At 35.6% G+C, this 17,518-nt stretch overlaps 1 protein-coding gene across 2 annotated transcripts in view; it reads left to right on the forward strand.

The window, feature by feature from the left end:
- The window catches only part of PEX2 (peroxisomal biogenesis factor 2), a 34,932-nt gene extending 20,467 nt beyond the window's left edge, over nt 1–14,465 (forward strand). The window contains exons 3-4 of one of the 2 annotated variants that reach the window (XM_021717703.1): nt 13,946–14,022; nt 14,374–14,465. In XM_021717703.1, the coding sequence (XP_021573378.1) occupies nt 13,946–13,986 (41 nt within the window). In that variant the 3' untranslated portion in view covers nt 13,987–14,022; nt 14,374–14,465. Of the gene's footprint in view, nt 1–13,945; nt 14,034–14,373 lie in introns of both variants that reach the window. The other variant, XM_021717704.1, reaches the window with a different exon arrangement.
- The last annotated feature ends 3,053 nt before the right edge of the window (nt 14,466–17,518 follow it).

Here is a 17,518-nt window from a genome sequence, read left to right on the forward strand (position 1 = left end):
GCTGTTCACCACAGGAAACTGAGGTACTCTTATACCAGTGCTAGGCACATAAAAATAGATCCCAATTGGCCTTTATACCAAAAGTTTGCATGCAGTCTTTTATCAGTGGTCTAGTTTGATAAGGACATTCATAAGTAACTGAGTGATTGTCTTAGATTGCAGATTTGAAAGAATTAAATGAATGAAGTCAATAAGATTTTGTTACACCCACAATTTTGTTATATTTGTTTAGCAGGGTGACCTCGAAGTAGGTATCTATATTGTCATAATCTTAACCCTAAAACAGTACTTTACACACATACTAGCTGATAAAATTGTCAATATTATGGGGTTTCATTTGTTTCCACAGACCCTAATGGTACTTAGTACAATACATATATATATTTTTAAATGTTTCATTTTTTTAACATCTACCACCCCACTAAGTGATAACCTCCATGAGTTCAGAGGACTGTGACTGTTTTGTTCATCGCTGAATAACCAGACCCTTTAAGTCTAGTGTAGCAATAGAGACATTATATTAGCTGAATGAATAAATCTGATGTCACAGATTGAGTTCTGCAGAAGCAGACATTGAAAATGATTTCAAGTACAAGAGATATATAGATATATTAGGGATCCACACCTGTGAAAGGAAAGGGCAAAGAAGTAGGAATAGGTGGAAGAATAAGCAGTACTGTAATGCAGGCCTGACAAAACTTGGCCAACCCAGAAGGGAACACTGAGCTACAGTTCTGTCAGAGGAGGCCAAAGGAAATAGACCTTTTACTTACATTTCTATCAGTCAATGGATGTGAGCTGTTCTGGGAAGGGTGCAGCCTCAAGCGTGGTAGCTCTCTGCAACTGAAGCCGACCCTGCAGGAACTAATAGCCGGAGGCAGTCTGCCAGCCACACACTCTCCACAGCTGGACAACAAGTTCATCCTTGAAGGAACAGCTGGGTGGCATATCTTAGTACATAAATATCTAATACTGTCTTTCCTTTTTTTTTCTTTTACTTTGTAGCCCCCCCCTTTTTTTCTTGCTTTAGGACACTTGACAACACACAGTGGCAGTCTGTGTTCAATTTATAATCAATGGATTTATGACTGACATACTGAAGTATCTCTTAGGAATTCTGCCTCAATACAGATACCAGGCCTCCTTGCCTAGTTGCTGTGACAGTCCCAGGGAATCAGTTCAATCCCTGCCTTCCCAGCACTGCTAGAAGTATTGCTCTAACACTGGTGCAACTTGTTATTCCCCAGCAGCATCAGGGCTCAAGGTTTTGGAAAACAGGGTCTGTTGAGCTACATGGTATGTTTACACGTTAGCCTCAAGTACCTAACCATCAGTTACAAATGTTCTTCCTTGGGAAAATAAACTTTGTGCACTAACATTTTCTTTCCTGCCCCATATAAATTGTTCTCAAATCAGAGTTGCTACTTACATATTTAAAATACCCAAGTAGCTTCAATGATCATATCTAAATTATAAAAATATCAATTAAAGCTACCACAAGGCACGTCCTACTCCCTTGCTCCCAACTCCCTTGCTTTCAGTATTTAGTGACTGTGGGCTTGGAAAAAATTTATTTAACTTCTTTAAGATTCAATTAGGTCACTTATAAAAATGGCTTTCAATAATGTCTACCTGTTAGGATTCTAATGGGAATTAAATAACTTACATCATTTTATCAAAAATTATTATTTGAGCTTCTATAAACATTCCTCTTCTGTACTCAGGGATGCTTTCATGAATAAAACAAAACCCTTGTTTTCAGGGAGTTTACATTCTAGGAGGGGTAAGAGGCAATAAACATATATATATAAGATAATTTCAGATGTTCTAAGTATTCCGAAGAAAATGAAACAGGATGAGGTAATGGAAAGTGACAAGGGATGCTGTATTTGTTTTGTTTTGTTTTTTTTCTTTTTTTTTTTCTTTATTTAAATAACTTTAGGGGTGTAAATAGTTTTTAGTTATGTTGTTGCATTGCATAGTGGTGAAGAAGTCTAGGCTTTAAATGTACCCAACACTCCCACCAGTGCACAGTGTACCCAGTAGAGATGTATTTGAATTGCATGTCATGGACAGCCTCCCTGAGTAGGTGAAATTTAAAAAGAGGTCTTAAGGAAATGGGAGAGCCAAGCAGAGGAGGGGTGCCAGGATAAGGAAATGCCCAGTGCCCAACCTCTGAGATAAGAGTTCACTAACTGTTGAAGGAACAGCAAGAAATCCCAGTGAACCAAAAAAAGATGGGAAATGAGGGAGGTGAGATGAGGGACCCAGGGTCCAGTCATATAAGGTCATACTGGCCAAGGGGGAAAAGTACCGGGATTTATTTCTGAATGAGGAGACAACAGGAAGATTTTAAACTAAGAAGTGACATGGTCAAATTTACATTTTTAAAGGGATCATGCTGAATAATTTGTAGAGGGATATGATTAAAGGCAAAAAACCCAAGTCAAAGGCTATTGCTAATAGTCAATATGAGCTATGATTGTTACTTCCATTAGATTTATAGTACATTAACAAAATCACTGTCTGAAATGGTCAGGACCCTGAAGTAAACAAAGCCTGAAGAAACCTAAATAGATTTTCACAGATTCCATGCACCAAAGCTCTACTCACGGGACAGTTTCTCAGGTCCCCAGCTAGAAGCTGCTTTATTTTGAATCGAATTTTAATAAATGTTCACCTAGAGATTTAAAATAATGATAAAAGAAGAAAATTGGTTTAAAAAAAAAAAAAGCATGTTTGCAGTAATGAGTCATAATGGAAAACTTGGTATCAAAAAAAACTTTAAGACAGACTGTAATCTGGTAACATTTAGAGTAGGAACACACAGGCTCTGAGGACTAACTGAATAGTAATTGTGGTTTAAAAAATTACCATATATTGTTAATAAAAATCTACCTTCTGTGTAATTTGGTTAAGAACACAGGGAAATGAGTATTGCTGTTTTTGAGAAAGTCTTAAAAATGTGTGGCACTTAAAGACAAAAACTCGATTTATTTGAAACTTAAATTTTAGCAGAAAGCTGTTTTTTCTAAAAGCACTCAGTAAGTGAAGTGTTACTGTATGAAGATATTTTTAACAACAGAACAATTCCAAGCATACTTTTTAGCCAAACCAATTGACCATATTGTCTACAGAACTGATGGTCCATGACTCTCTAAAACTAGTATATAGTGTATGTTTATATTCATCATCACAAATAAGTGAGCAAGTATTTTTCTTTATGTCTGTTTCTTTTTTCCTTCACAGAGATTATAAACACAGAGATTGTGTTTCCTGGTAGTCTTTTATTTCCCTTATTTTTCTTTTAAAAAAAGCCTCTCTTTTAAATATTAAAAAAAAAAAGTTACCACCATTTTGTATATTGTCCTTTACCAAATCCTGAATTGACTTGTAATTCTGGCAACTATAACAAGTCAAACAAGGTTAAACAAAATCACTCCTAAAGCCAGGAGTATAGTATTCTGTAGGCAGAACACTTGTCTTCCCATTAGCGGTAGAATAACATGTTCTCATTAACAGGTTCAACTAACGGGTTCAACTCATGCCTTTGCTGAAACCCCAGAAGCAATAAAGCATAAATTTATTTAGTTAAGTGAAACTGATTTTTAAAATCAGGAAGATGTGAGCATATTTATATTCATTGATGTTAAGAATCTATCTAATAATTGATAATACTGATAAACACTGATAATATTCAGTGCAGCACTATTCATGATAAAGATGTGACACAACATAAATGTTCAGCAGTAGGGGAATAAGTAAATAGTATAGCTACTTATTTGACTGAAACAATGTAATATAGAATAATTTTATGGAAAAATATGAATGATTTTAATTATATGAAAAATTGCTCACAACATAATATTAAAATCAAAGAAGTAGGATACTAAATTAAGTCCAGTATGATCTCAATGATGAGATAAACAGGTACTTAGCATGTCTTACTAAAAGAAAGAAATTCAATTTTGATTTTCTTTTTATATCTTTCTGTATTTCCCAAATTTCTTACAGTGAGCATATAATTATTGTTACTAGGCCAAAATAAATTTATTTCATTAAAATTTCATGGCCAATTGTATTTTTTTAAAGTCTCATGACCAGTTTTGTTTCAGTTCAATCTAAAGGTAAAACATCTAGTAAACACGTCTTTTGAATATTTGAGAGAATTTAGGAGATAGAAGATTCCAAATTGCTACAGACCCTTTTTTGCATTAAAATAAAGCCTGCCTTTATAGCCAGTCACAACTATTGAAAGTCTGAATTATCTTATTGTGTGTCAAATGTGTTCCTTACAATATATGTATTTAATCACTTAGATGTACATGGGTAAAAAAGAATAAAAGTTTCCACTCCCTTTTCCAAAAGTATTTGTACAGTATTTGTAAATTAATACTTGGGATATTTAGAAACAAATACTATATTTGTAAGTGTGTGCATAAATGCATACATTTATACATTTATATTCATTTATAAATATAGTTTAGCTGCTCTAAAATATCTACACCTGATCTGAACAATTGACATGGATATTAAATATTATCAATTGCCAAAGCCTGTAAAATGACTATATTTCTACAACTAAGATTCAAGATACAGGGTTGGACCTGGGATTTTGTATTTCTTCCAGATATGGACACAAAAATGCTGACATTTCTGAGTTTTGTTATAGTTTGGTTGCCAATAAGAGATAATGCAAACTTGGATTTCAACTGAAACTTTATCTAAGTAGTCACACTTCTGAGTTAGTGGAGCTGGAGGCTTTACTGTTCTTTGGGTATCCAGGGAATATGTCTCACTATGCACTCAGGAAATATCCTCTCCTGACAGCCTCTATTCTTTTAAATACACATCAATTTGTAAGAGTGGCTTTCTAGTCAACAAAAATTGTAAAATACTACAGTTGTTTTCCACTAATGGAATTATGATTACTTGCTTTAAAAATACATAGTTCCAGACCAAATATAAAAGGTAAATAAATTTCTTGAGAGCAAGGACACCCCTCCAATATTGCAAGCATTATTTCTTAGTGCCCCTTCTGGAACCTAGTAGAATATTCCTCAGTTTCAACTGGGTGACTCTCTCAAATAGTAAAATAGACTGCGAGCTCAGTGAGGACAAGCTGCATGTTTCACATTATTGTGACCCTATAGCCAAAAACTAACTGGCACAATATAGATGCTCTGTAAATACAGAAGGCAAAAGAGCTTGAGGTGTGACCATCAGGCCCCTCACAAATACTGAGCAGAGCAGTGATGGTATTAGTGTGGGGAGACTTCTCTATGTGTGTCTATAATGGCATAGGAAGGCCAGCATCCCAAGTTTGTCTTTGTAGTGTATCTCAGTAGTGCCATTTTTAATTTAAAATGTTCTGTAGCATTCTTGCTTCGAGAAAAAGCAGTTGAGTCTTTGCTTTATTAAACACTGGTCGAACCAGGTGGCTGCCATGTTTCCTAGCTTTGGCTCCCTCCCCTACCTTGGGGAGGCAAATCTCCTCTCTTTCTCCCCCCAATTTACTTTCTAAATAAACTATATTTTCCTATCTTAAAAAAAAAAAAAAAAAAAGGAGAAAGCAGTCGGAGTTCAGGAGCACAATAAGAATTAATAACTTTTCTTTGAAAATACATGTAATTTTGGAGCTGTCAATTTTAACTGTCTTCTTAAATACTTTTTCTTCTAGAATCCAACTGGGCAGATGAGTTTTTTTTTTTTCTTTTTCTTTCTTAATTCCGTTATAGAAGTAATAGCCCTGTTTTGGTGTTTGTAAGCAGATAATACTCTGCTGCTGACTGTCTTTGCAGTAATGTATTTCTCTGAATTCTGAATTCTATTATTTTACATCTACAGCAGTGTAAAGTGTATTTTTTATAAACAGCAAACTTCACCTCATAAAAATTCATTACATAAGGGCATAAACGAGTGCTTTTCCTTCTAGTCATTGGCAGTAAGTGATTCATCAGTTTTCCACAGAAAACCAATTTCATTGCAGATGTTTTGTAATTTCCAGTCCCTCTGAATTGTAGAACCATATCACACATTCCCAATGCAAAGAATGTAAGGACTTTTTAAAAGGTCTGTGCTTATTCTCTCTAATAGGATTGAATATCATTTGCTGTCTCATCAGTTTTAAAAAAAATTAAGAAATCAGTTTCCTTTCCTGCATATGTTGATTCTACACTTAGATGGATACCTGGTAGAAAATTCAAATCCAGCATAATCCTTGATGTCTGAAAGCAATAACATTTATTCCTTTTCAGCTAGAGTCAAAGCAAAAATATTAAGAGAAACCAAAATTTTCCCAAATCTAAATTATCTGTGTTTAAAATTGCTTATTTTACTCGTCTACCTCGATGTGGGAAGGTGGGCAGAAAGCTGGGGGAAACTCAGCAAGTATTCACCTTCTAGCTTACAACAGAGTGCCTGAGAGTTGTTATTGGATAAATTACCTCAGCTTATACTTGAGTTTGGTTTTGTTCAGTGTTTCAAGGTTAGGAAAGGGAAAATGGGTTTTCAAGTATAAAGTACAGAAATGGGGGCGGGGAAACCTGTAGACTCAGTGATGGCTTAAGACCATATGTAATAAATGAAAATTTCTCAGAAATACTGAGAAAAGGAAAATTGAACATCTCCTAAAACCTTAGGAAATTACAGTACAATCTTTTTAAAAATAGCATCCTTAGATTGAGAAGTTGAATCAGAAGCATAATAATTAAATTTACTAATAATACAAAGTTATGAGGTATTACAAGGATGAGGTGACAGATTTTCATGATAACCAATTTGATTCTGAAGCTGGTCCTTATTTAATTCTCTGCCTTCCTTTGCAGCTCTGGTTACCCACATATCTCCTTTAATGAATTACATAAGTTACATGGAGTTGTCTTAGCAGGGCCGTTCTTATTGAGAGGTTCCCGAGTGTATTTTAGAGGAATCAATATCCCATAAGTCTGCCGTATTCCTGGAATTCCATCATCAGTGGAAAGTAGTATCTCTGTAAAAGCAGAACTTTATCTAAGTAGTTTGCCCAAGATTACACAGCAAGGGTGAGAACTAAGGTCTTTCTGACTCAAAATCCACTCTGCAAAACAAAACCGCACAATTTCTCTCACAATTTCTCCCAGAGACTCATTGTTCAACTGGCTTGTCCATACCCTGTACGTTACACTGATCTCAACAAAAAGCAGATGAAACTTCCCTTTAGAGTAGTGACAATATTAAAGCAAACTGGCTAGAGTGTCCTGAGGAGCTATATTATAATTGAGAAATAGGAAAGATACAATGTGTTCTTGAGATACTTGGATACTTGAGAGGAAAAGCCCATGTCAAATAATTCCTTTGACCCAAGAAATGGAGATGATTCAGAAAAGGGAAGTTATTACTGTTTTCTCAGAACTCAGCATTGTGCCTTGTCCTTGGTGGTGCTCAATAATTATTACTTAAATGGATAAGAGAATAAATATCAAGGGAAAGGTAAAACCTCAGAAGGACTCATTAACATACTAGTGAAGTTATTTTCTGATGGTGCTGTTTTTAATAATAATACTAAATACTGTTGGGAGTATAGAGAAATTAGCATCTTCTTAAACTACAGTAGGAGTATAAATTGTTTTGGAGAGCAGATTGGTTATATGTATCAGAAACTTCTTTTTCACAAGAATTCATAATATTGAAATTTAACTCTGCTAATAGGGAAATTTATTTACTGGGATACTCATCCCTATTTACTATGGTAAAAATTGTCAACAACCAAAAATCTCCAATAGAAGATAAGTTAAATAAATCATGCATAAAATAATATTTAATAACATGGTTATGGATAATTAATGATTATCATTCAGTAAAAATTGGTTATAGACAGAATATGCAATATCATCCTTTTTTTAAACCACAGAATGTTTATATCTTTATATTTATATAAATCCGTATCAAAAGACTGGGGAAATTTGTAGCAAAATGTTGGCAATAGCGATCTTTAGGAGATTTAGGAAATTTTTATTTTCTTCACTATGATTTTTTCTGTTCTCCAAATTTTCTATAATCAATATATAATTATTTTATAAAGAGGAAAAAAACTCAAAAATGTAAAGGTGAGCAACAAAATGAGAAAATTATTTTTAAATTATATAGAAGATAAAGGTTTAATGTAAGCCTACTCCCCAAGAAAGAATAAACATGAAGACACAAAGAAACAATTACCAGAAGAGAAGAAAATCAAATGGCTAATAAACTTATAAAAATATTTCCACTTGACCAGCAGTCAAAGAAATGCTAAGTGGAATAACAATGCACTGTATGAATATGAATATTTATTAATGAAAGTTCAGTAATGCTATACTTAAGGAAAGCAATTTTCCAGTATGAATGAATAGCTTAAACAACTCATAGCTTTTGATACAAGATTTTTCACTTCTCAGAATCTATCCTAGGAAAGCATTCAGAAATGGGGGCAATCATTTATGTAAGAAATGTACTTCATGAGGTTATATGTGCTTCTAGGATTCACATATGTTAACGTTAGAGGAAATTATAGAATAAATGTTAGGAAAATGTATGTTGAGTTGTTTGAGGTGTTTTGACTGAGACTGAAAGTAAACAAAGAGGATACATACCCTGGAACCAAGACAAAGTTGATAAAGAGAATGACATAGTATTTTGCCATAAATCCTGCTTATACCCTTATGAAATAAGTATGACCCTATGTCTTATTCAGCATTCCTCAAGGAAACAGAACAATTAAGATGGGGACAAGGGGAGAATATAAGGAATTTCCTCATAAAACTAGAGGCTGAGTCGTCCAATCTGTAGGATAGACTGGCAGGAGAGTCAATGCTGCAGTTCCAGTCCAATGGCTAGCCACCTGGAAAATTCCCATTTGTTGAGGTAAAGCCAGTCTTTTTGTGTTATTCAGGACTTTAATTGATTGGATGAGGCCCACTCACATTGTGGAGAGCAATCTTCTTTACTTAAAGTTCACAAATTTAAATGTCAATTTCGTTCAAAACACCTTACAAAAATACCTAGGATTATGCTCTACCAAATATCTGGGTACCCTGTGCTTCTGTCAAACTGACACATAAAATTAACCATCATACCCTATCATGGGGGGCTAAAAGATATTCTCTTTTATACACTGTTGGTGGGAATGTGAATTAGTATAGCCATTATGGAAAGCAGTATCAGGATTCATCAAAAAACGAAAAATAGAACTAGCGTAAGAGCCAGCAATTCTACTATTGGGTATTTATCTAAAGGAAGGGAAACCAATATGTTAAAGAGTTACCTGTACACCCATGTTTATTGCAGCTGTATTCACAATAGCCAAAATATGGAATCAGCATTAAGTGTCCATCGACAGATAAATGGATAAAGAAAATGTGGTATATATACACAAAGGAATATTTTTCTACTATAAAGAAAGAATGGAATTCCGTCATTCACAGCAACATGGATGAGCTTAAAGCCTGTTACATTAAGTAAAATAAGACGGACACAGATGGATAAATATTGCATGTTCTCACTCATGTGAAAGCTAAAAGAAATTGAACCCATAGAAGGAGAGAGTAGAATTGTGGTTATTAAGGGCTGGAAAGGGCAAAGAGGAGGTGAGGATGGGGAGATATTTGTTAATGGATGCAAAATCACAGCTATATAGGAGGAGTAATTTATGTTCTACAGAAAAACCATTTAATGTATATTTTCAAAAAAGCTAGAAAAGAGTTTTAAATGTTCACAGCACAAAGAAATGATAAATGTTTGTGTTGATGGATTTGCTAATTATCCTGATTAGATCATTACATTTGGCATGTATCAAAATATCACTCTGTCTTCCATTAATATTACAATTATTGTATGTCAACTAAAAATTTTAAAAATGTTTAGCAGAAATATGACAGGTAAATAAAAAAGTTCTCAGGAAAATTCCTGTTGGAAACAGATGTATCAAATATTGCTTTGTGGCCCAAGGAACAAAACCTGACCAGAGTGGACAGAGAAACTTTCTTTTCATCTTTAAGTAGAACATAGCAAAGGTCTGATGAAATGAGCATTTAAAGTGTTTAGCACTATTTTGATGCCTTGCACATTTGCAGCCCTGTGAACTGGAATGCAAGGCCCCATTCTCAAGTGGTCATTTGTTACACATCAGTAGATAATTATTTAAAATAATCCCTTATAATATTAAACCTGATTTTAGAGTATACTAATGCCAAATGGCAATGAACTACAAAAGGTTGCCACATAAGACAGAGCAAACATTATTTTGAGTTTGCTTCCGCATGTTGACCTAGTTTCAACTAACAATGGTCATATGCTAAATTCAAGAATAGTTGGTGTATCATAAAGATGTTTATTTCTAGTCACTTGATAAATAATACTTGAAATATTGTTTTAGTTAGTTTGTTAGATCAAGCCAGCAGCGACTGATGGAAAAAACAGAGGCATTGTTTTTGATGTAATTGATCCTGCTGTTGCTATTTTTAAGTGCTCATCACATGGTAGGCATTTTATAAATGAATATTTATAAATGGATTTCCCATAAATTAAAAAGAATTCCTCTTTTTAAATGATAAGGTATTTCAGTTTCACTGAGTTTGCTGGTTTACTGAACCACTGGTCTTTTCAATGTTTATGTTCTATTTTTTACTATTCTGATTACATTATTTTAATCAGAAATAGGTGTTTGTATAAAAACTTGCTAGACCCAAGGTTCATTTTGCTAAAAACATTAACTCTTAGATACTCTGATCTGTTAGAATTAAAACTTAACTGATTATCATTATCCCCAAACCCATGTTTATACTATGTTCTTTTATTTGTGTCACCATCTATTTCATTACGATCAAAGAAAAGCTGTAATTATTTCTTGACTTGTCTTTCTCTCTCACTCTGGCATCCAGTTGGTCTACAAGCCCTATAATTCTACATTTGGTTGTCTTATGTATTCTTTCTACCCATTACTCTCCATTTCTACTTCCATGCCCTACTTTGGATTGTTGTAATTGCTGACTTCCTTGCCTCCAGTTCAGCTACACAGTCTGTCTCTGACAATGATACTTTCTATTTAAATTATAATATCCAATGAGGTCTATGAGTTATAAGGTAGAATTTGTTCCAAGATGCATAAGCAACCTTATGAACCAGGAAACAGAATCTTTAACTTCCTGATCTTCCGTTTATACTTTGCAAAGACAGAAGCAACATTGTCTATAACCTGCTGGCTCAACTTCCTCTTGTCCTTCTTAATGGGCTGTTTTCCTTCTTTCCTTCCTGCCTGCCTGCCTGCCTGTCTTTCTTTTCATTTTCTTCCAGCGTTCTCCACTGCTTAAGTATCTGAAAAAATACCATTCATATCAACTTACGTTTTTTATTTTTTACCAAAAAAGTTTATTTTTCTTAAATTAATTGGTCAGTTTAACACTCAATGAAAACAAAGTATTAATATTATTAGTCTTACTTTCTTCAGTTAAATATAGATACTTCATATTTAACTTACTTCAGTTAAATATAGATACTTATGTAAATATAGGTACTATATTTAAAAAGTCAAGTTCTACTGAAGACTTGCATCTTAAAAATGATGTCCTTAAGGCTCAGTGGCTCAGCCTGTAATCCCACGCTTTGGGAGACTGAGGTGAGTGGATTGCGGGTTTGAGACCTGCCTGGGCAACTTGGCGAGACCTCATCTCTACAATAAATCAAAAAATCAGCCCGGCATGGTAGCGCATGCCTGTAATTCCAGCTACTCGGAAGGCTGAGGCAGAAGGATCGCCGGAGCCCAGCAGGTCGAGGCTGCAGTGGCCGGGAGCGGCCACTGCACTCCAGTCTGGGTGACAGAGTGTGACTCCAACTCAAAAAAAAAAATGACGTCCTAGCTGTCAACTATGTCAAGCCAAAGCAATCTTATACAGAAACACAGAACACTAGCTATTTGATTACCTACATTCAAAAATCTGGGGAACACAGGCACATATTCCAGCCAAAGTCCAATCAAGATTTCGTCCACAACTCTTCAAAATAATAATCCCTTAATTCAAGTACAATTTTTAGACTAAGCTAATCAGGTACCTACAGTAAAATCATAGTCAACTGGAGCAAACAGAATACAGGTATGCAAATATTAAAAGTTAAGTATTTTCTGAGGTCTTTTTTTTTTTTTTAGTCTTTGTATTTGAGAGAATATTTCTGTTACAAGAACTAAGTCAAATTCTACCTCTTCCATTCCATGGTCAGCTCTTATCTGTTGTCATAGATTTACTTATTTGACAAGTAATCAAAATCACAAGCTTGAAATAATTTTTTTAAAGAATTCTTCTATAAAACTTATCAATTAGGTGTCCAGATTCCATTTTATTACATTTAGTAACTGAATTCATAGTTTTCCAAGAAAATCAGTCATGTTTTTTCAACAGTTTTATTTACTTAAATTGTTTACCTACCATTTCAAAGTCGATGTCTTCTAATCATAATATATCCCTGTAAAACCATTAGAAATAGTTGAGTCTTCCTTCCTCAAGAGAGTCCTTTACATGCTTGAAACAAAGCATGGCTGTTTTCCTTTACTCACAACTAGTCAACCATCTCATCTCAACAACCACACACCTATGCAGTGAACAGAAACTGGATCACAGGGTTGAATGAGTTGAATGCAAGTCAGGTCACAGGCTATGTGCTAAGTGTTGAGTCCTAATGTGGGACTGTATCCACCCATAGAAGAAAATGTCTTTTTATAATTTTCACAAAGTTACCTCCATCTAATTTACTTGCCATGCTTCCTGCCTGTGAGATTTAGTTCATCCTGAAAAGGCACCCTCTTCTGTTGAGACAGAGTTGTCATATAGGTCAGAGAACCTGTGTTCTTTACATGACATCACTTCAAATCTCCCCTTTGTTTTCTTCCTAAATTTTTCTATTGTTATCACCATGTTGAAATCACTAGTTTCTCAAAGGTGGGTTTTTCTTAATCTAGTTTTTTTTGGTTCTATATTTTATGCAGTAAGTTACATTGTAGTGTCATTTTAATTATCTCTTGATTTTATTCAGAAGCTCTTTGTTGTTGTTCTTTTATTTTTTTTTTGTTTTCTTTTAGCTGGGATTTCACTCTGTCATCCAGGATGGAGTACAGTGGCACAATTATGACTTACTGCAGCCTCAACTTCCTGGACTCAAGCGATACTTCCACCCAGCCTTCTGATTAGCTGGGACTACAGGCATGTGCCAACATGCCTGGTTAATTTTTGATTTTTTGTAGAGAGAAGATCTGGCTACATTGCCCAGGCTGGTCTCAAACTCCTGGACTCAAGCAGTCCTCTCATATTGGCCTCCCAGAGTGCTGGAATTAAAAGCATGAGCCATCTTGTCCAGTCTTCAGTAGCTCTTATCTAATTACCTTATCAAAGCTAATCTTTTTGACCTGGTTTTTAAAGACTGTTATACACTGGATCTATCTTACCTGAAAATTTAACTCAAGGGGTTCAAACCTTAACTGCTTATTATTACCCCCAAACCCATTTCTTTACTGTGTCCTTTTATTTGTATCAACATCTATTTCATTACAATCAAAGAATAGCCATAATTATTTCTTGACTTGCCCTCTCTCACTGCGGCATTCACTTGATCTCCCAGCCCTGTAATCCTACACTTGATTGGCTTACGTATTCTTTCTGCCTTTTACTGTCTATTTCTACATCTGTACCCTAGTTTGGATTGTTAATAATCACTGACTTCCTTGCCTCCAGTCTAGCCACATAGTCCATCTCTGACAGTGATACTTGCTATTTAAATTTTAAATTATTCAGACCCCTACACGGTTTTAAAGCTTTTTTGATGGCTTCGTATTTAAGAAGAAAATTGCCCAATTCATTTGGTATGGTTTCAAGACCCTTTGATTCTTTGCCCATTTGCTCTTGACAGTGGAAACACATTAGACTCCCCGCATTTTGTGTTTCAGATCAGGGATACCTCAACCCTCGGGCCATGGACCAGTACTGATCCATGCCTGTTAGGAACCAGGCTGCACAGTAGGAGGTGAGCAGTGGGTGAGTGAAGCTCCGTCCTACTGTCAGATCCACAGTGGCATTAGATTCTCCCAGGTGCACGAACCCCATTGTGAACTGCACATGGGAGGGATCTAGGTTGCAGATCCTTAAAAGAGTCTAATGCCTGATGCTTCCCCCCACCCCTTCCACCTCCCCCTCTACCTCCCCCTCTACCCCGTGCATGAAAAATTGTCTTCCATGGAATTGGTCCCTGATGCCAAAAAGGTTGGGGATCACTACTTCAGATGATTCCTACTTCTTTATAACTCTGGTACTTTCCACTTGTTCACAAATATCAACAGCTGTCATGACTAAAACAAGCTATTATCTTTGCTTCTAGTTCATGTCAGTTATCAGTAGCCTTAAACTGGCATCCAGTTCCTGAACAAAACCCGAAACCCACAGGTCATAAGAGAGAAGATAGACAAGTGGGACCTTATTAAACTGACAAGCTTCTGCAAAGCCAAAGAAACCATCAAGAGAGCAGGGAGACAGCCTACAGACTGGGAAAAAGTGTTTGCCAACTTCAGGTCTGACAAAGGCTTAACACCCTGGATCTACAAGGAACTCAAATGTGCTGAAAAGAAAAAAACAAACAACCCCATTATAAAATGGGCAAAAGATATGAACAGACACTTCACAAAGGAAGACATCCGAGCAGCCAACAAACACATGAAGAAATGGTCAACCTCACTAATCATCAGGGAGATGCAAATCAAAACCACACTGAGATACCCCCTAACATACCACCTAAGTCAGAATGGCAATTATCAACAACTCAAAAATAACAATTGCTGGAGAGGGTGTGGTGAAAAGGGAACACTTCTACACTGTTGGTGGGAGTGTAAACTAGTGCAACCTCTGTGGAAAGCAGTGTGGTGATTCCTAAAAGCTCTAAAAATCGACCTCCCATATGACCCCGCAATCCCCCTACTGGGAATATACCCTGAAGGCCTCAAATCACTCTATAAAAAAGATACCTGCACATGTATGTTTATCGCAGCATTGTTCACAATATCAAGAACCTGGAAACAACCATGCTGCCCATCAAAAAAGGACTGGATTTAAAAAATGTGGTACATATACACGATGGAATACTACACAGCCATAAAAAAGAACAAAATCATGAATTTTGTACCAACCTGGATGGAACTAGAGTCTATAATACTGAGTGACCTCTCACAGAAACAAAGATCCGAGTATCACATGTTCTCACTCATATAATGGACCTTGAACATCCAATGTATTACTATAAGAAAATGACTGACAGTACTGGGAAACTATGGGGGCGTGGGATTAACAGTTGCAAATATCTGTCTGGGGATGGGGAAACACCTCTTATCAACAGGGTGCCTGAATGAAACGTAATTGTACACCTAACCCTTAACTGTACCCCACAAAATCATAATAAAAAATATTGATTAAAAAAAAATCACTCTTCATAATCAAGGTAGGAACTAGAGGTTGTGATTAATTTGTTATTAATAGAATAAGTCTCCTAAAGATGGCACTTTACATTTTACCATGATTTCTGACTGTTTTTCTACTTTTAAGTGTATGACATAAACATATCACTTCTACTCTTAGTAGACTCAGCCTTGTAAATGGCAACAGCATAATCAAATACAGTATTGTTTGTACCCTTTGCTTATTATGTAGCACTTAATAAATTTTATTTACTTTCTTACTCTAAGAACTTTTCTTATTTTTCTTTTTTTTTTTTTTGAGTTGAGGTCTCTGTTGCCTAGGCTGGAGTACAGTGGCACGATCACAGCTTATTGCAGCCTTGAGCTCCTGGGCTTATGTGATCCTCCCACCTCATCTTCCCATGTAACTGAACTGCAGGCATGCACCACCACACCCAGGTTATTATTTTATTTTTTGTAGATACAAGGTCTCGCTGTGTTGCCCAGGCTGGTCTCAAACTCCTAGGCTCAAGCAATTCTCCCATCTTGGACTCCCAGAGTGCTGGGATTACAGGCATGAGGCACCATGCCCAGCCCAGGACTTTTCAAATCCTGTTCTGCAGGTCCACAGAATAGGGAATCTTATTTTAAGAGCTTGACCACATTTACTGAGACATTTACTAATAATTTCTCACCCTTCTAAGTAACATCAGAGATTTTTCACCTGTGAAGAGCTAGCTCTGAATCTGTTTTAAATTTGGTCTTGCTATATTATGTTGAAATATTAAGATGTTTTAATTTTAAAAAGAAAGGTATTATCGGCAGAAAGCTTGCTTGGCTCCTTGTCATCAAGACTTTCTGACAATTCAAGTAGAGGCAGGGTAGATAAAAAGCATCCTACGGGTTTAAAATAATTTGAAACCCAGAGGTGGAAAGGTGAGTTGATACAAATCTAAATCTCAGATACACCAGGTTATCTAGATGTCCTACATTTTTCAGAAGTGATAGAGATCTGGTGTCTCTCTATAAGCTCAATACCCTCTTGCTTGAGCAACATATTACTTAGAAATAAACACATAATCAAAAACAACCACTCTTAGAGAGAACTTAAGTATTTGAATTAATTAAAAGGTCAATACCTAACTGACTTCAAGTTTATCTCAGAAGATTCAAACCTCAAGAAGGAGGAGCAACTGGCCAGATAGTAGTCCCTGGGGATGTGCCACAGCCAGACTGCTCTAGGAAGCCACAGATAGGAAGTGTAAGTTTGGGAGCCCACACTGAAGAAGACAATGCATGAAAATGAAACTGGATAAGGCAGTCTGCAACATCACAGATCAAAAAGAAAAAAAACCCAGTAATTTTAAGATATATATCTTATTTTCTTTGTCTTTTCTATGGAGTGAATCATCAATATTTGTGCTGTTTAAATAGTATTTGCCTCATTTTGAAAAAAACCAGTCTCTGGAATTGGTTTCCATTTTACCAATCAATGAGACCGGGGACGGATTTTAGCTACCTATGAAAATAGTGGAACTATCTGCTTGTGGTTAGAACAAATCATAACCCCCAAATCTTTAGGAATCTGATTCAGTTCAGCTGTTTTCATAGCAAGCATTCCATTACCTTATCTGAATTCTAACAGTCTTTAAAAGGTGTTTTTCAAGCTGTATGTCATGACCCATGAAAGCTCATTAAATCAATTTAGTAGGCTGAGATCAACTATTTTAAAAACTGAAATAAAATATAATTAATTAAGCAAAGGAGAAAATAAATGTTTTCACACACAGAAAGGGTAATGTATTAGGATAAGCTAATCTATACTTGATAACTGTATCTTTAGCACAATAACAATTTCCTTCTCACTTTTGCAAACCCAGTGTAGTTTAGATGAGCCTCCTCTGTCTTACAGTCCTACAATCTGGAACATGTCATTTCCAAATCAGGGTGTCACCTGCAGTAGTGAAGAGAGAGTTTGAGGGTCATACGATGTATATGTAAGAACCAATCTTGTAAGGGGCTTATTTCACTTCTGCCCATATCCCATGGGCCAGTATTTGACTGAGTGGACCCAATCTG

The sequence above is a fragment of the Carlito syrichta genome, unplaced genomic scaffold (genome assembly GCF_000164805.1).
Source record: "Carlito syrichta isolate Samal-C Ts95f unplaced genomic scaffold, Tarsius_syrichta-2.0.1 Scaffold310050, whole genome shotgun sequence".
Classification (NCBI taxonomy): Eukaryota; Metazoa; Chordata; class Mammalia; order Primates; family Tarsiidae; genus Carlito; species Carlito syrichta.